Consider the following 20,862-nt stretch of genomic DNA (forward strand, 5'->3'; position numbering starts at 1 on the left):
TTTATATTTTATATAATTATAAATTTTCAAATAATTATAATAAAATAATTATATATAATTAAAATGTTTAAGTATAAAATACAATTTTTCTATATTACATATTATACACTTAAATACATTATATAATAGATAATTAAAAGATGTAATTACAAAATATAGTGTGATAATTATTTTAATGCAATATAACCATATATTTTATCTGAAAAATGTATTTCATAATTTTTTAAAACTAGGAGCAATGACTGGGTCTTATGGTGGTGATAAGTTTGGTTTATGGATACTGAGTTTGAGAAGTCACTAAGACATGGAGGTGGAGATAGCTACATAGACATCCACACATATGTATGTGCATGCACATACATACACAGTACCCATTCCTTTATTTTCTCTCCTCCGATCAAATATTAGTACATATACAGTCTGATTATATGAGGGAGAGGGAGAGGGAGAAGGTGAATGTGTGAAAGAGAAATAAGCCTTCTGCCTTTCTTTGCCTCATTTCTCTCTTTTAATGGCTATAAAGGCGAACAGGACAAAGTAGGATAAATAAAAGTCCTGGATAATCTGCAATCCTTGAATCGTTCGTTACAAGGTGGTGGTTGTGTGGTGCTTCCTCCAGTTTGGGACATACACTGCTTATGAGCATCCTTTTTCAGTGAAATCTCCAACCGTGCTTCAAGGGTACCTCTCACCCATTGCCATGGCACTCACTGGATTTTCACATCCCCCACTTAATATTGGGGGAGGGTACTCAGGAACAACTTAGCTATGTTTGCCAAGATCAACACACTTGCAGTTAATGCCACTGTACTAAAACAAACACCCATCTTTTAAAAAAAAACCCTGAAAAATGAGATCCACAGGTGTACAATTTCAAGTCCTAAAATGAAATACCAACATTAGGCAATTACACCAAACAACACATATACTATTTGGATTCCAAAGAAATAAAAAAGTTAATCATTCTAAAGGAACAACAGACTCTTATGAGCACCAGCTAGTAAAACATCTGTGTCTTTGCCCTTGGATAGGTGGATAACTTGCTCACATTTTACCATCACCTCATCATTTGACCCAATCCATCCTATATTTTCCCTTTAGTCTACAGTACTGCCATTCTAAGAATATGGCCAATGATACCAAAGGAATGGTAATCAAGAGGTAATGCATCCATTGTTAACATTTTAGTGAATGGTAAACTACTCAAAACGTCAAGTGTAATAAAATACAGAGTGACATACCCACAAGAAAAAATGCATTTGATCAGTGTTAGAATCATTTAAAATTCCCTTGGTTTGTTTTGTTTTTACCTTGGTCTTTTCCCCAACAATGTTCTTTTCAAGTTCTGCTATCTTCCTATTTAGATGGTCCAATATCTCCTTTTCCTTCATGAGTTCAGCTGATTCTGCTTTCTGTTCACCATCCAAAAGGGCACATTCCATATCCCCCTGAGAACACACAACATTTTCCAGAGTTGTTCTTTCAAAGCATAAAATCATAGACCTGGAGCTGTCAAGAACCTCAGAGGTATCTAGTTCAACCCCCTCATTTTATAGGATAAGAAAACTGAGGAACAGGAAGGTAATCACTTACCCAAAGTCATATTAGTGGCAAACATTAGATATGAACTCAGGTCCTCAACTCCAGAGTCAACACCTTTTTATCTGACCATTGTAGGGCCAAACCACTAAGAAAATCTTGACTGAGGCAGATTACTATCTCAGCTATATGGTCAGCTATGTGAAGGTCTTGAGATCTGAACATAGTTTTATTAATGAAGCTATTTTTCCTCTTCCTTTAATCTTCCTTTACAATTCTGCCTGTTCCTTGGAACAGTGGGTATCAAACTTATTAATTTCAGGACTCTATTACATTCTTTAAAATTATGGAGAACCCCAAAGAGCTATTGTTTATATGTGTTATATCTATTGATATTTACTACATTATAAATTAAAAATAGTAAATTTTAAAAATACTTATTAATTTGTTTAAAAGAACAATAATAAATCTATTACATGTTAACATAAACAACATTTTTAACAGAAAATAACTTGGTTTTGCCAAACAAAAAAAATTAGTGAGAACTGATTTGTTTGACATATTTTTTGCAAATCTCTTTAATATCTGGCTCAACAGAAGACAGCTGGATTCTCATATTTGCTTTTGCATTCAGTCCCTTGTAATAAGTTGTTTTGGTTGAAGTCTATCAAGAAAATTCAGCTTCATACAGTTATGTAATTGTAAAAAAAAAAATAAAAGAAGAGCATTTTAAAAGAAGAAATAGCAACTCAGGATTATTATGAAAATAATTTTGACCTTGTAGACTCCCTGATAGGATCTCAGGGATGCCCAGGAGTCCAATGGCCACACTTTGACAACAGCTACCTTAGAGGATACTCATAGGATATTATGTCAATTTCTTGTGTCTAGGCTGAGCACCAGCTAATTTGGGAGCAGTTGCATACATCTTGGCTCTCTTTGCTAAAGTTAAAGTGAAAATTGCACACAGCCTGGAGTGAAAGTACAGGATTCCAAGCAATGACACATGTAGGAAAGTGTCTAGGGCTTGCCAGCAAAGATGGTAGGAGTAAAAGATGAGTAAGCAATCTCCTTACACCCCTAGAAGTTATAGGTATCATTTGTTAAGCAAAACCAAAATCAAAATGGGCATTTCAGCTAAAGGACTCTGTAGGATCAATCATATGCTATACAAAAGCAAGTGAATATCTAAAAGGTATTCAAAAAATAAAAGCTTGGCATCTTTGCTTCAGTGTGATTCACTAAGAGATATCTGTACTCTTTTTCTGTACATAGTGGATGCTCAATAAATGTGTATTGAGGATGATGTTGTGCTGGTGTCTTCATTCAGCCATCATAATTTGACCATAATAACCAACAGAAAGCTTTTAAACCACCCCCCCAAAAAAACAAAGAAAAGAGAGAAAAAGGTAAGTAGAGGGAGAGAAACGATTTCTCTGCTTCCTACCTCTCGGGAAGACTCATCCATCTGATCATTGAGGTCTTTAATCTTTTGTTCAAGTTCCTCAAGGTTATTTAGTATTACCATTCGGGCCTCTTCCATATGAGCCAACTCCTGACTCCTCTGCTCCTCATTTCCACTTTCAGGTGTCTGCAATTAATTCACACAGAAAGAAACTATTTAAAACTAATTCAATGAGTCCCCAACTAACGAAAGGGTTGTGTTCCAAATGTCCATTTGTCAAACAGTTCAGAAGCAGGGGATGCATTTTTTCATAATGTTATCAGTGGTGGCCAGGTTCCCAGTTACCAGTACCCTCCCCCCCAGTCTATTTAGAGTCACAGAATGTTAGGATTGGATCTTGGAGGATGCCTGGTGTAATCTCTTCATTTTGCAGATGAGGAGATCAAGGCCCAGGGATGTTAAATGACAGGACAGCTAATTGAAAAGCCAGGGCTAATACCCTGGTTTCTCCATTTTCATTTCAAAGCTCTTTGGACCCCTGATAAATCCCTTGCAGCTTTAGGATTCTACCTTAGTACAAGTGAAAAAGCCTTTGCTAAGCATTCTGCTTAGTACTACTCTATTAAGCCCTGGTAATTAGGGCCATCATCAGCATTATAATCCATAACTGCAAAATTACAAAGTATGTAATATATGTTAATACATTTGTCTCCATGAATAACGTTTCTTTTTACCTTCTGAAGGTGAACTAGAAGAGCCAACCTCAGAACTCTTAATAACAAAAGCCATTATTAATAATTTTTAAAAAAGATATAAACCAGCTATGCCCATTGCCAAGTGAATCAGTGATTTTTTTTTCCTATTAGACCATATTTTGATGAAACCTATGAATTCATTTGTTTAAGGAGTCTCAATAAAGAATTGCCTTTGACCAATCCAGACCTATACTTGTGCCACAGCTTAAAGCCTGGGAGATTTGTCCAGGTGGACTATGAGAGTTTGAGTGACTTGTCCAGAGTCACACTGCCAGGATGTGGGAGAACCAGGACTTGAACTCAGCTCTTCCTGACTCAAGAGGCCAGCTCTCTGTCTATTTTGCCACCTTGCCTCTCCTGGAATCTTTATTGTTCTAGACTTGGAATATCTATCATTCTGCCAATTGAGCACTAGGTTAAAAAAAATGGGCACATGTGAATATCTCGATGAAAGTAGCAATATATTTTCCCTATTTAGTATCAATCAATCAATCAATAAACATTATTAAGCACCTACTATGTGTTAAGCACTGTGCTCAATGCTTTTGTTAAAGAGACAAGAGACAATCCCTGCCCTCAAGCAGTTTACAATCTAATGGGGGGGGGAGACAGCATGAAAACAAATATCTACACGACAAGCTATATACAGGATAATTAGGAAATAACTAACAGAGGGAAGGCGCTAGAATTAAGAGGGGTCAAGAAGGGCTTCCTGTAGAAGGTGGGATTTAAAGGAAGCCAGATAAGTCAGTAGGTAGAGCAGAGGAGGGAGAACATTCTAGGAATGGGAGATGACCAGAGAAAATGCCCAGAGCCAAGAAATGGAGCATCTTTACTGTGGAACAGGCAAGAGGCCAGTATCACTGGTTGGAAGAATACATGTCCAGGAGTAAGATGTAAGAAAACTGGTAAGGTAGGAAATGGCTAAATTGTAAAGGGCTTTAAAAATGCTTTATAGCATTTTGCATTTGATCCTACAGGCAATAGGAAGCCACTGGAGTTTACTGAGTAGTGCTTGGACCAGAGCTTTAGAAAAATCATTTTCTTGTTCCTCCTTCCCTTCTTGTTCTTTTCTTTCTTTTATTTTTCTAGGCATATTATAGAATAAATAGGAACTTTTTTTGCATATGTGAGCCGACCTGGGAACCTAAGTAGTATGTAAAATATTGTTTCTATGGGAAAATGGGAGAGAAAGGAATGCATGACCCAGGGAAAATTTGTGTCTTTACAGCTGCACCAGCTGCTTGCCACCCAGTAAGAAGGGAACACAGTGCTGCTAGGAACATCCCTACCACAGCTGTGGACTGCAATGGCCTCCCAGAGAGGAACATGGTGGGTTTGGTTTGGGAAATACTTCTGCCTTTCTGAAATTCCATGGGGAACCCATTCCTGCTGCTAACATGACACAGACCAGCTATTCATATAACAGTTTACATTTATATGACCCATTAGAATTTATTTATTAAAAGGCACTTTCTTGACAATCTTTTGCACATAGTGTAGGTGTTACTATCCCCTGCTTTTTTTTTTAATTGGACCTGTGGTTTCATTAGGGGTCCTGGTGATAAACTTCCTCTTACGAACTTGGCAACTTTGAGTCTTAGAGAACTACCGAAGGCTTTTAAAATTTAAGTGACTAGCTCAAGTTCCCATAGCCAGTATCATGTCAGATATGGCATTTGAACTAGCCCTATCTGACTCTGAGGACAATTCTACATCCATTACACCAAGTTGATTCTCCATTCCTCTTTATAGGTATAACAGGGGATTGACTAAAGGTCTAGTCTTTTGGCACAGATATATCTGAAGTATGGCTAAAATTAATAGGATGCTCCCATAGGCGTAGTACAAGGGCATGTCCTGGATGGATGGCTTGCCACTAATATATTATATATGAAAAATTCTCAATCTAGGTAATATCAAAAACTTTACCAGATGTGGAAAGTGAGGCCCAATGTGGTAAGCTAACTTGTCTAAGGTTACATGGCTAGTAACTGCTCAAGTAAGCTAAAATCTTCTGTTCCATGGCCTCTGGCCCTGTGTTATATTTAAGTAAAGCTTTCTTAATTTGAGGAATGCCTATATACATATATATATACATATGTATATATATATGTATGCATGTATATGTATGAATGTATATATATACACATATGCATGTATACGTATGTATGCATACACCTAATTTTTTCTTTTTCTACTCTTATTTTTTCACTATTCCTAGGAAAATGCCTTTTGAGCCAAAAACTCAAGTACTATATACCATGCAACATATTAATATTTTAAGACTATAAGTTCCATAAAACCAGGGCCTGTATCTTATTTAAGCTTTGTATTTCTTTCAACACTTAAGTTTAATGCTTATACACAGTAGAAGGATATTGCTCTGTAATAAGTGAGAAGACTAGGAGGAGGAACATCTCTCTCCTGGTACCTAAACCATTGTAAAAAAAAACAAACAAACAAAGCCAAACATTAGATAATTCTTAATTCAGAATATCCCCCCAAAACTTTATTTGTAAAACCAGTGTCATTAGCAATATGGTTGAATTTGTTCCATGTACTTCCTACCATTCTCAGGTTATTAGACTATCAGTCTTTTTTAATAAAAGCTCCTTGCTATGTAATTTTAAAAGTACAATGTAAGCTCTGTTATTTTTTTTCCTAAATTCTGATATGGGATATAGTCTCATACTTCAAAGGCCCAAAGACTAAGAAGGGTCAGTTTGTCACACTAAATAACTCTCAGAACGTAAAATGACTAAAGTTTGCCATACAAGACACCACACAATACACACTGAAGGAGAAGCTGAATACACAATTACTTGCTTTTGTTTGACCAAAATGGCATATCTTTTCTACTTTCTTTTATTATATTTCACTCAAATTGTAACAAGAAAAAAAAACCATATAGCATCTACTTCAGTCTCCTCATCTGTAAAATGGTGTTAATAATGGCACCTAATTAATTCCCAGAGTTGTGGTGAGGATCAAATGAGATAATTAATACTTGTGAAGTACTTCACAAACCTTAAAGTACTATGTCAATGAAAGTTACTGAATATAAAAGTACCAGAACAACAAACAAAATCCCAGTGCCCTGCTCTCCAGTTGCCTCTTTTATTGCTAACTGAAATTCACTGCCTTAACAATGAATGGCATTCCTAAATCACAGAGAAGTAATCCTAGCAGGAAGGCCTCATTGAGTCCAGTATCCTGTTTGGTTAATGCTGACATTACATCTTAGATTTCAACTTCCAAAGTGGATTAAAAATAGAATCTTTCACTTATGGAAATAAAGTATTTCACAGGCTGCCAACAACCTGTAATATGACTAATTCTGCAGGTAAGGAATTTAAGGAGTCAGTGGTGGGGTGCGAGGTGAGGGGTTTGTGAGCAAAATGATAGGAGTCCGGAAAGCAATATGCAAAATTGCAAGTAATTGATTATTAAAAGGCATCAAATTTAACAATGAATCAAAAGGGCCAAGTGGATCAAAGGTTATAAACTCTACAAAAATGAATATTTTCCCTGCAAAATAATTCTCAAAGCAAAGTAGGACATATGGCTATTGTAAAAGAATAAAAAAAAGCCCTGCAAAAAGGAATTATTTATCAATTAATTTGTAGTATATCTAAGGTTTTAAATAACATTTTCCATTAACCAGAAAAATAATATACGCTGCAACGATGTAAATGGAAGGAATTATAAAAAATTCAGACAGAATGTTGTAAGATTAAAAGTATCAAGGTTGTCCCCAAAGAAGAAATATGAGAAGTGAGCCTCCACAGTGCACCCACACCCCATTCCATCCTTCTTTAAAGAAGTGAGACATTAAACATATGGAACATTATATATAATCTTTTCAGTCAGACTTTTTCAATATGTTGGTTTTATTGAACTATTTTTCCCCTTGCTTTTTAATTCTTTGTTATAGAGGATGGCTCTCAGAGGGACATGTTGGGAGTCAGTACAAGAGAGTGTTCCGGATGGATGGAGTGCCACTAACACACTTTATTCATCATACAGATAATAAATAGATCTCTGTTATCTCTGTATTTCAAGATATGTTCCATCTTAGGAGTAACTTGATCCCTACAGAAAAATACTCATTTTAGCTCTTTCCACATAACCCCCCTTTTTAGAATTTTTTTTAATGTTCTTTTAGCCACAAATGGAGTCATTCCATGAAGGACAGAAAACTTTCTCAAGGAGAAATTGAATCTCAGTTTCTACTTGTCCCTTGGCTTATGAAGACAGAGTCAAAAAGGGTCAATTACTAAATAATCAAATTTCCAAGGACATTTGTATCTTCAAAATTTTGGCTCACTTAAATGCCACTCAAATTCCCTATGTAGTCAAAGCAGCTTAAAATATTCTTTTTTCCTTCTATAAACTCCAAGGTCTACTTTTAATGAGCCATGTATTTTATCAAGCAAGTATTACAGCATTTTAAAAGATGCTTAACAAGGAACAGACTATTCCCAAGGCTAAGCAAGTCAGTTCAGTCCAGTTTTTGTTTTTCCCAAGAGAAGTCTACTACCCTCAGGTGACTTCTCTCTCAAATTGAGACATAGCCAAGACCTCTTTTGGTAAAAGCAACAAAGAGGAGAACTGTCTTCAGAACTGTTCAACTTGTGACCTATTTCAGTCAGTGACTCCATGTTTTCTACTGAGTTCTTTCCCAAACTTAAGTTTCAATTTTCTAGAAAACGAGGTTTCTGTAAATTACAGCTGTAACATTTCAGATAAGCAAGTTATATTAATTAGGGACAGCTAGTATTACTAGTATTCTCATCTGAACTCTGTCCAGGAAGGAACCTACCTATAAAGATATTTCCCAGAGAAAGTACAGAAATGACCATTTTGCCAGATGACAATGAATGTCCAGCCATCTTTTTCAGTGTGATTTAGTTGTACCTTCTCTCAAGTTCCCTGACACACTAGTGGGGGTGGGGTGTGGGGTGAGGGGTGAGGGTCAGAATACTCCTGAGTGTCCTTTGGTTATCATCACTGGGTAGTCTCTTCTTTGAAATTTTGAAGTACCCAGTCTAGCTCTTAAGATAAGCCTGGTGGCTCTTATCTACTGGCCCCTAGGTCATTCACTCTCTTTTATTTTTTTTTTTAATTAATAAGCTAATTTATTTATTTTTAGTTTTCAACATTCACCTTAATAAGTTTTAAATTTTCTCCCCCTCCTTCGCCTCCCTCTCCCCAAGACTGCATGCAATCTGATATGGACTCTACATATACATTCCTATTAAACATGTTTTCACATAAGTCATGTTGTATAGAAGAATTAGAATGAATGGGAGGAACCCACTTTCCCTTCTTAAGGAGTTCAGTCTCTGATTCTTCTTCCTTCTAATTCTTGTCTCAGTAGTGGAGGATTTTAACCTAAATTTTGATGTTCTCTGAAACACCCTAAAGTCCAAATTTCTCCATCTGTTCAATTGCTATGGCCTGCTCCTACATTACACTTCAGCTACACACAGGCCAGGTTACACCCTTGATCATGTATGTTCCATTTCCAAGATTAAAATCTCTGAAATTCCTTTACCTAATCATAACCTGTAATTCCATCTCTCCTTTATGCTTTACTTCTCCTAAATCTACCCACTCTTGCACCTCCTAAACTTCTCCATTGATGTCATTTCTGAATTTTCCTTCCTTCACAATCTTAGCTTCTTAATTAAAAAACTCAACTTTGCATTATCCTCAACCAATCCCTTGGCTCAGTGCCCTACTGCCAGCCATGCCTTGCTTGCTAAATTCTAAACTTGGATTACTCTCACCCCTTGTCTCCTCTGCTGTTATTCAGTCCTGAAAAGAGCTGGAGAAAGTTTTGAGTCTGTGTTGACTGGGGTTTCTCTCATGCAGCCTATTCTACTAACCCAGAGGTGGGGAACCTGCGGCTTCAAGACCGCATGTGGCCCTCTAGGTCCTCAAGTGCAACCTTTTGACTGAATCCAAATGTCATAGAACAAATCCTCCCTTAATAAAAGGATTTGTTCTGTAAAACTTGGACTCAGTCAAAAGGCCTCTTAATTGTTGTTTCTGCCTCAAGTTTCTCCTCACTCCAATATAAATTTCCCAAAAGAATGTTCCTAAAGTTTAGGACTATGTCACTCCCCTACTCAATAAACTTTAGTTACTCTCTATTGCCATAAATAATAAACTATAACCTCCTGTGTGTCACAGAAATGTTCACAATCTGTCTCCAATCTACTTTTTCAGCCTTATTACACATTACTCCCATTTCGGAACATTGTGGTCCAATCAAACAGCTTCTTAAGATTCTTCCATTATAAACGTCTACCTGCAGCCTCCACATCTTTGTATTGGTTGTCCATTATGTTCACCCCTACCTTTTGGGAGTCCTTGGTTTCCTTCACATTTCAGCTGAGGTGCTATGCTCTTTAGGAAGCTTTACCTCTCTCCTGTTACCCCTGCCATTAGTGTCTTTCCTCAAGTTATCTGGTATCTATTTGGTACATATACACATATGTACATGTTATCTCTTCTGAAGGGCAGGGACTTCCTTCAAAAGGTGCCTGTCATATAACCAGGGCTTAGCAAATATTTGTTGATTGATCACTAATAACGATTGTTTCAAAGATTTTTATTATATAAAAATCTCATTACAAGAGTTGTGTAATTGGATTCCAAAGCATAAATCTGAGACATTTTCAATTAAGAAAGAACTACGAAAAGATATATGGTGAAATTCAAATGAAGAATTTCAATGGAGCAGAAAGAATGAAGGCCCCACATCCTATGTGACTGGTAATGAGAATAGTGGCCACTTCTGCTCCTCATTCATCATAGTGATAACACACCCAAGGGATCCAACTATTGTCTTTTTCCAGCTGACTCCCAAATCTACACTTCTTCCTGAGATCCAGTCCATATCTCCAACTGTCTGCTTAACATCTCACCCCCTCCCTCTGCCCTGGATGTTACATGGGTCTCTCAAATTCAACATGTCCAAAATAGAACTATCTTTTCCCCTAAATCCATCTCCTTCTCCTAACTTCCATATTTCTGAGGAGGGTAGCACTATTTTTTAAAATTGCCTGGGTTGAAACTTAGGAATTGCTTTCAATTTTCATTCTTTCTTGCTTTTTGTGACCAATCAGTTGCCAAAAATTTGTCAATTTTATTTCCATCACAGCCCCTATGTGTCCTCTTCCCTCCACTCAGCAAGACCCTCAATCTGGTCCTCACTGTCCCTCCTCTGGACTACTGCCTCATAACTGTTCAGTCTATCTCCAGGCTCTCACCTCTGTAATTTATTCTCCCTATAAATGCTCATCTGATATTCCTAAAGCACATGTCTGACTATGTCATTCCTGTGCACAAAAAGCCACAGTGATTCCTGCTTGCTCCTAGGATAAAACACAAATTCCTTTGTTCAGCATTTAAAACTATTCCCTATCTGACTCTGATCTGTCTTTCCAGACTGATTATGTATTAGTTTTCTCTGTTCACATAATTATTCTCCATACACAATACTCCATCTCCTTCCTCAGCTTTTATGCACACAGTTTGTCCATGCATGAAATATTGCACTCCCTCCTCGCCCCCCACATTTTGGAACCCTAAGCTTAGCTTAGTTTAGCTCAAGCATCACTTCATACAAGAAGCCCTTAGTGCTCTTTTCTCACTCATGCCAATGTTGCTTTGTATTTATTTTGCAAAATTTTGAATTACTTATCTGTGTACATGTTCTTTCCCCTAGTAGAATGGGAGCTCTTTTGTAAGGCAGGGACTATTTTGTTTTTGTCTTTGTATCTCTAGCACCCAGTAGGTGCTCATTAAATTGAATTAAATTCTGAGTCACCTTCTCACATTGGATACAAGTAATTTCTACAGAGTTGTGACTTTTTGGCAATGCAAAAGGGCATCCAGTTAAGAAATGCTACATATGAAAAATGTTCAACATAGATGACTTTAGAAATTCCCTTCAAACTTTCCTTCAACTTCACTTAAGAAATCCCCAGCATGCTATTGTTAAGCCAACCAGAATGCCTACTGATGTTGGTTGGATCCTTGTATTTCACTTAAAAATGACTTGAAAACTAAAATTGTGAGGTACAAAACACTCTGAGTTACTGCGTGTGGTACTAAGGCAGAATATGCTTTTTTTTACTCCAGTAGCATTACCTTTGGTACGATACTCAGATAGGCAGATTCACTGGAAGCCTTCAATAAGAGAGAGGAAGGTAATGGAGGAATATTGGTGTGGTCACTGAATGGTTCATCATTTCTGAAACTCCTTGCAGAAGGTAAGCTGGTAGCATTCTGACTGAGGCTACTGAACCCTGACAACTCTGAATCAGTAATGGAGGCTTTCCGGTGGCACCTGTATCTTGTTTCTGGAGGTAACAGGGCCTCTTCAAACACAGACTCCTCATCGGAAAGCTGCAACTTCTCAAGCTCTTTGTTAATCTTCTGCACATCGGCAACAGTGGTCATAGCACCGGAGCTACTGTCAGGCTTAGTATATTCTGCACAGAGGCTAAGGATCGTTTCCAAGCGCTGTCTCTCCTGGTGTAGAAAGAGAGTGAAAGGGAGATCAGTGAGTCTTTCAGGGATGAAACAATTTTCAGATAATTAGACTCATTGCACATCACAGATGTTCAGAGTTTTCATGATTACTCCAGTAATTTACTAGTCACTTACTAGTCAAAGAGTGAAAGAGATAGTTGAATAGGTAGAAAATAGATACAAAAATGGATCTGTAGGTAAAATAGATGAATAGATGTTAACTAAGATAGGGGCTAGCTAGATGATAGAGCGATAGATAAGAGGTAACTAGAACATAGGAAAGATAGATGGATAGGTATAGAGATAAGACAGATAAATAAGATAGATGATAAGTCAGGTAGATGAAAGATAGAGATAATAGATAGGTAGACAGATAAATCGATATGTAGATTACAGACAACCTTTCTCTTCACATTTCAGTTCTATCATTAATACTCTTGTATCAATAGCATTGCAGTGCCTAAGAGACACAAAGTAACTCAATGGTTATTCTCTTGACTGATCAGTACATCTTAATTATTTTTGATTTTTCTTCTCTTTCCCTCATTCTCTACTCTCACTAGTTCCAGAAACATCTGGCTCTTTCAGGAAGGCAGTTTCCTAACATTTAAACTTAAAGTTATGCTCTGAATTGCTACAGAAATAGTCGTGTTGTTTGTCACCCGTGAAAGGAGGCTCCAGAGAACATGTCAATCCTGAAGTTGGGTTTGCTTCTTCTCATATTCTTGTTTCAAAAAGCTTCAGACCTTTCCAGGATACTTTGTTCCTTGAAGTAAAGGTTACTGCATTATCATCACATGGTGAACTAATAGAAATTAAAGTAACTCTGGTCTTCTAAACATTGGATGACAATTCATACCATGTCTAAACTTGCCAAAATGGAGAAAACAGAGTAATCTAACAGATAACAAATTATTGGAAATGCTGACTAAGTAATCTATTTTATTTTATTTTATTTCCATTGAATAGCATTTTATTTTTTTCCAATTACACACAAAGATAGTTTCCAAAATTCATTTTTTATAAGATTTCGAGTTCCAAATTTTTCTCTGTCCCTCCTTCCTCTCGTCCCTCCCCAAGACAGCAAGCAATCTGATAGAGATTATACATGTACAGTCATGTTAAACCCAGAGTAATCTATTTTAGAGACATCAATGGACATACGTAGTGGTCACCTTCACTTACTTTTCTTTGTATTTTATGCATTTTGTCTGGCCTCCCTGGGCAAAATTACAATTTTAAGAAAACAATAGAGCATATTTGTAACAAATGGAGGATATGACACTTCTTAAGAAACATTTATTATAAGCCAAGAAAGAATTTAGTTTAGGAAAAAAATTCACCTTGAGAGTTTCACCTCCTGCATTAATTCCAATGTAAATAAGCAAACATTTGGCCAGACTCTATTACTACTACTACTACTGTTACTACTACTACTACTACTACTACTACTACTACTACTACTACTACCACTACTACTACTACTACTGCTGCTGCTGCTGCTGCTGCTTCTACTATTACATTTTTGTTTTTTTCTGGGTCCCCAGCCTGGGTGCATTGCTATCTTTTCTGCATGATAGGAAAACAGAACAAAACAAAGCAAAACCCTTTGGAGGCTGGCCTATCAATAATAACACAGGAACCAAGCTACAGATGAAGTAAGCACCAGTCTGCTTAGTTTTTCAAATACCAATTGGCAACTAATTCAAAGACTGACACAATATTAATATTTAAGATGGCAGCAAATAGTAAAGAAAAGCAAAAATTTCCTACCCTTACCCTTGCCTCAATTAAATCAGTCAAATGCAATAATTGCACATGCAAATCAGTCAAGGAGCGTTTCTGCCTCTCCTCTAAAAGACAAAATACATTAATGGATCAAAAGGAATATTTAGACAAATCACTGTGACTGCCCACCTCCCTTTCACTCTTTCATTCCCTGAATTTCTTCAATACTCCGACTCTCTCTTCATAGTCTGTTCCCATGACAAGTATCCTTAAAATGGATAACCTTGTTCCTAGGTTTCTGTACTCAATACATGCAGCAACACCACTGCTTATGTACCTCTGCAGCTGCTGTCCCAGCTCCAGCTAATGCCAAGCCCGACCCACCTCAGCTTTATAGGGGAGGAGGGAGGGAGGGAGGAGGGCAGCAGGATGACAGTAAACTGTCATGTCAAAGTTGTTCCAACCATCTAAGAAAAAAAAATGCATCTATGTGGAAATACATATAATGCATGTGCTGGGGAAATGGAGGGATGTACATCGAGTTGCAGCGGGGGAAAAGTCCTCCTAAAACACCTCCCCCCCCCAAAAAAAAAGCACCTGTTTTGCAGTCTAGAATTTCTCCACAAAATTTCTTTTCTCTAATTCAAGTTAATTGGATCAAAGGGGATGTGGAGTTAGGAAGACCTGGGTTCAAAGTCTGCTTCTGACACTTAATAAATATATAACCATTTGACCAACTCTCTTAGTTTCTTTGAGGTTTAGTTTCCTTCACCATAAAATAGGAATGACAGTACCTGTAGTACCTATCTCAAAGCATTGTTGTGGAGCTCAGATAATGGGAGGGAAGGATTTGGCAACTGATAATGTGTTGTATAAGTGTTAATTATTGGTGGCACAGTGGGATAGAGCGCTGGGCTTGGAATCAGGAAGGCTCACCTCCCTGAGTTCAAATCCGGCCACAGATGCTTACTAGTCATGTGACCCTGGGCAAGTCACTTAACTGTTTGCCTCAGTTTCCTCATCTGTGAAAAGAGCTGGAGAAGGAAACAGCAAACTGTTCCAGTATCTTTCCTAAGAAAATCCCAAGTGGAGTCACAAAGAGTCAGACACAACTGAAATGACTCAACAACAAAAAGACATCCAGAACAGCCTTTTTCATCCCATTTTAGGGTTCGTGGCATGCACCCTAAATTAGAAATTAGCATTGGGAAGTTTGGACAACTTGGAAACCACCAATTTTTAATCTAAAAGAATATAATGAGTGCTAGAATCTTGATAAATGCATAAGGAACTTCTGAACAAACCAGGATACATATTTCCTCCTACATCTCCTTCCCAAAATAGTTTCTGTTGAAGCCAATGCTATTGCTTAAGTCACCAGGGAATAAGCGATCTCAGTGTTAAGAGGAATGTTATTTCGGCCTGTGAAACACAGTATTCAAAGGCCTCAGCACAGGAAGTTTGGTCTGCTGGTATGTGCTGCTCTCTATTCTTATCACTCCATTCACAGCCAATTTGTCCAAGTCTGAATCAGATGCACAATGCAGGAGGGCTGCCCACAGATTAAAGAAATATATATATCCATAGAGCGCCAAGTCATGTGAGCCCTTTATGATCTGCTCCAAAAACAAAGTAATGCGCTGAAGGGTGTCGGAACTAACAGAGAGCTGTGTAACAGAGGAACCTTTTAAGGAAAACCCAGAAAAGTAAGAAAAAAATAAACACACAAGCCAAGTCTCTCCTCAACTGTCTTGACCCTGGTCTATGATCGTCCTACCCTGTCCCTCACCCCCAGCCCACTGTACACCAAGTCAATTCCTTTCATCCACCATCACCTAAAGCTAATCTTCTCCTTGGCTCTTTCCCAGGGGACATTTATCAGCTCTCTGGAATGCCCAGACTCCACCTATCCAAATCCCATCTAACCAAGTCCTGGTTAAAGTCCCGTTTCCTGACCACTATTGTTCTCACTGGGACCTCCCCATTCCTATGCTATTATAAAAATATGTTTCAAGGATATAAAAGGCACAGTTCCAATATATCATAAAATTGGCCTAAAATTAATAGCTATAAAAATGTAATTGTTTTTGTTCAGTTGCATCCAATTCTACATGACCCAATGGTCTAGATGGTATGAACTGTTGTTCATACTGTTATCATATGTTATGGATGTTATCATGCTGATGACTGTTGTTTCACAGTCATTTCTAGTAATTTCTGATTCTTTACGACCTTCTTTGGGGTTTTCTTGGCAAAGATACTGGAGTGGTTTGCCATTTCCTTCTCTGTCTCATTTCACAGATAAGAAAACAGGGGCAAACAGGGTTAAGTGATTTGTGACTTGCCCTGGGCAATATTTGAACTCAGATCTTCCTCACTCCAAACCTGGGGCTCTATCCACTGCACCACCCAGCTGCCCCATAAAAACATTCACACTCAATAAATTTTCCTTGTTTTAGAATTTGGGGGAGGGAGGTTTAGACAGATTTCTACGATCCATCTCTTTTTAAAAAGATATGTGTGCAAGGGCCCAATGTGAATTAATCTTAACTGGGTTTTCAGCCAGACTCAGTCACTAACTGTATGACCCTGGGCAAGATGTCTCACTTCTCTGATTCAAAATATCCTCATTTAGAAATGAGCAACTGGAATAGACTATCTTTAACATTCCTTGCATCTCTAAAATGTTAAGATTTTAAATTTGCAGAAATACTTATTGTTTCCCCCAAATACCATTCATTTAATAAGCTGAGAGAAATTAAAAAGCCTTGAAGGCCTCACTAAGAACTTTGGTGGTTTTGTTCATTAATTTAATATTTTGTTTCTTCGTCTTATTCTCTACGTTCCTTAGATCATAGTGTTAGAACTGGCCAAGACAAGTTGTAAGATTGAGGGGGTATGACAACAATGTGGCTTGCTGCTACTGTGGCTCTGTAAGACTAACAACACCAGCACACAGAAAAGCTGCCAGCACGGATTCTTGGATTTGCTTTTCTAAGGAAAGCAACCTTAAGGGGTTAACAATCTCACTTTCACCAAACATACATGTATCATTCACTTAGTTCAGGGGGAAAAGCCAGCACCCTGAACTTCAGAGCAACTATAAACAGAAATTACAAACAGAGACAATATAAATAGAGCAAACACACACAGTTATCAACAGACAGGCCTCTAGCACCTGACCAAAGAATTACATTGTTATCAGAGAGAGAGGCACCAACATCTGGGTGTTCAAAGTTGGGGGTCTCTAGCGGCTACCCAGAGTCTGGTCAAATCACAGGACACTCTTCCAGTGAGTGAGAGCCCCAAAGCAAAATGCTAACCTCTCAGCACATATACCCTTCGTAGGCCCCTAGGCTTCACACCTAATCAGCAAAAGGGTGTGGGCCGGGGGCTTTGCACCTAGTAAGACTTAATCAAAAGCACTTGACTGCCCTAGTACTGAAAAGCACTCCAAAACAAAAAAAAAAGCAAAAAGTTTACTTTGCTTGCCATTACATTTCAAAGGCAACACTCATCAAAGGTACTTTATTACCTTAACATTCTAAAAGAGAAAACAAAAAAGTCCAACCCTAATTACCATAACAGGGGGTCATGTCTGACCCCCTCAATTTTACAGATGAGGAAACATATCAAATACAATCTCCAAACTGCATTGAACAAAAAGCTTTCAAATACTCAAATGTGGCGGAAGAAATCAAAATCGTGTAGGGCTAGAACAAAGAACATACCATCTTAGTCAACATGTCTCCTTTGAGGGCTGTGCCAAACATTCTTCAGCTGCCCTCCTGAAGGCATGCTTATGTTCTGATACTTTTATTTAACTACAGAAAAGTAAGTATTATATCTACTTAGTCAGTAGTCTATTAGTCAGTAGATATTCAGCAATAGTCAGTAGAACGTTAAATATAAAAGAACAGGAGGTAGTAACTTTTCCTAGGACATTGTCTAACTGAATCTCATTGAACTAGATGAAAACAAAATGATAATAACTAATTAATAATCAATTGCTCCCAATTACATAAGGTTTTCAAGTTTTGCAAAGGTGGAAGTTATCCCTCCCAATCTCAGGGGTTAGAGGCGCAGTCCTCCCACCACGATCTGGAACATCTGTGTAAAAGTTTTTGGCCCTCCCTTCATAACAGAGGAAAAGTCTGATTTTTTTCTTTTTCTTTTATGGGGTGTTTACAGTTCCTTATTGTAAAATCTGGGTTGTGTATTTTTCTGCTGGTCTTCATGTGTCATCTGCAGCTTCTGCAAAACTACCCCCAGATCCCTATTCAATTTCTTATGCTGACCCATGATATATGAAAACTACAATGGGGAAAGTCAAGATGTGGAAAGGATTACTGTATTAACTCATTTGATTCTCAAAACCAACCCTGAGAGGTAGGATCACGGACTTTAGAATAAGAAAGAACCTTAGAGGCCATTGGGTCCAACCTCCACATTTTATAGATGAGAAAACTGAGGTTCAGATAGGTTGCAACTTGTCTGGAATCACACAAGAAGTAGGTGTCTGAGGCAGGATTTGAACCCAGGTCTTCCCGATTCCAAGTCAGCACTGTATTCACTACATCACACTGCCTTATATGAATGGAAAAGAAGGTGGGCCCAGGTTCATCCAGCAGGAAGCTTTCTCTCCCTAGTTAAAATTTCTTAAGCACTTTGAGTCTTTCCTTTGTTTATAACATTCTACCTAGTTTTATACTGTGTTCCAAAAGTCTGGGTGCATTCTAAAAGTTTTTTTGTACTTGATTATCTTTCTCCCTAGTGAGCTCCTCAAAGGAAAAGACTGTCACTTCTCGTCTTCATATTTCTAGCACCTAATACAGTGTTTTCACATAGTAACTGGTGCTTAATAGATGTTTGTGGATTTGGGTCAATTATTATCATGTGGATGAAGGATAAGGGATGAAGAGCCTAAAAATTGGATTGGTATCCATAAAGTATTTAAGGAACCAGAAGAAGGTCCCAAGTGCATTGGGATGATCCTTTAAGGACATGGAAGGATATGGACCGAATCTGAACCAAACCCAACTCAGCCCATGACCTTCTGACTATTTTTCAGTCTTCTCCTTTTCAGCTCCCTTTAATGTGCTGTCCTCACCCATTAGAACGTAAGATCCTTGAGGGCAAGAGCTGTTTTTCTTTTTGTTCCTACTGAAGAGTAAGTTCTTAATGTTTTATCTATTTATCTAGCTAGCTAGCTAGTAGTGGACATACCATTTGCATTGATGAGAACATAGAATCATCAAAGAAAAAATGCTTGCTCTATCTACCTATCCACCTACCTATCTATCTACCTTCCAATGGACATATTACTTGCATTGATTAGATTACAGAATCATCTATGAAAAATTCTAAGATAAATCTAATGGCCACATGCTAACGGATTAGAAGAGGAAGAGGTGGGGAAACCACAAGAAGGCTACAGAAATAACCCAAGGGTGAGGCAATAAAGGCTGTGATTGGAGGGGCAGTCAGTCAATACTTGAAGTCTTTCCAGTTTGGCAGGTTTGTGTCCAATTAGTACTGACTTTAAGACCAGGCTTATGCCCATGCCATCAGGAAGCATCAGAGTAAGACTCTTGGTAGATTAAAGATCTCCAGAAATATGAAGACTAATTACTATTATGCATTCCTCGCTAGTCATCTACTTTTTGCGCTCTTGTTCCATCAATTGATTGAAAAAGTTGCCACAAAATCATCTTTCTTGGCTGTCTGTTCCCTTAGCATAGGACACACTGCTGTGAGGGCCATATTCTAAAATCTGGATGTTTTCTATAGCGTGGGCTATTTGCCTGGAGATAGTTTAGCATGGCTATGTGCACAGACGTTTTCATTCCTCCTTTTCACAGAAAGTCTCAAGCAAGCCCCAAGGTTTAATAATTCCTTCAATTCTGTGCCAAGGGAGTCATCCCAGAGAGAACACAGAGCACAAAACACAGAATAATCAAGGAGATGGAAAAAAAGAAAGCTGAGTCAGCAAGGACCACATACAAAAGAAGCTAAAGACCTTACAGATCAACATCAGTGTGATATTTCAGCTGCGCCATGTCTGCCTAAAAATGATTGGTTCATATAGACCATAGAATTCTCTACCCGTAGGAGACGCTTAATAAATATTTCTTATTGATGATGTACTTGTGACCTGGTCAGGGCCACATAGCCAGTAAGTGTACAAGATTTTGCCTCCATTTCTACTAGCTCCATGTCCACCACTCTCTATTTACTATTCCTCCTAGCTCTGGGGTCATAAGAGGCTGGCTTGTAGTGTGGAAAGAAGGCTGGTTTGGGAGTCAGAGAATCAAGCAGCTTATTTGGGTCAGCTGCCTGGGCTACTCTATGTCCCAGCTCCTCTCTAGACTGCCAGGGGTTAGTTCTTTCTAGGATCCAGTCAGCTGTCTTCTCTGCTGCCAGAGGTCTTGATCCTCAAAGGTTCCTGTCCCCTCGTCATGACCTATGTTTGTATATGTCTGCTGCATGCTGAATGACTTGTCTACTACTGGACGAGCAGCTCTACTGCTGAATAATGTGGGTCATGGTAGAGGTGAGGGAGGAGGATAAGAGAGAGAAGAGAGAAATCCTTCTTACCTCCCCTCTACCCACAACTCTTTTGGAGAATTGCAGCTTCCAGAAAGCTGCTTCCTGCCTCAACTGTTTCTTGACTGCTTCCAAGGCTAACAGGCCCCTGGGGCCATGGCCAGTTAATGCCAAGTTCTTCTTCCAATTCAATCAGAGAAATGTTTTCACACTTCATGTGGAGTGGAGACAAGTTTTTGCACTTAGTTTAGCACATTAACACTTTGTTCCCTCTTGTTATCTATCCCTTATTCTCTGTGACATCAACTAGGAGAATTCAGCTGCTTAGGTACCAAAACC

General features: G+C 38.2%; 1 protein-coding gene across 10 annotated transcripts in view; it reads right to left on the bottom strand.

The window, feature by feature from the left end:
* The window catches only part of PHLDB2 (pleckstrin homology like domain family B member 2), a 150,090-nt gene that overhangs the window by 86,856 nt on the left and 42,372 nt on the right, over positions 1-20,862 (bottom strand). For all 10 annotated transcript variants that reach the window (XM_036747558.1, XM_036747557.1, XM_036747555.1 and 7 more), the window contains 3 exons: positions 11,866-12,249; positions 2,987-3,130; positions 1,311-1,448 (listed from right to left, as the gene is read on the bottom strand). In XM_036747558.1, the coding sequence (XP_036603453.1) occupies positions 1,311-1,448; positions 2,987-3,130; positions 11,866-12,249 (666 nt within the window). The remainder of the gene's footprint in view (positions 1-1,310; positions 1,449-2,986; positions 3,131-11,865; positions 12,250-20,862) is intronic.

Source organism: Trichosurus vulpecula, chromosome 2 (assembly GCF_011100635.1).
Source record: "Trichosurus vulpecula isolate mTriVul1 chromosome 2, mTriVul1.pri, whole genome shotgun sequence".
Lineage (NCBI taxonomy): Eukaryota > Metazoa > Chordata > Mammalia > Diprotodontia > Phalangeridae > Trichosurus > Trichosurus vulpecula.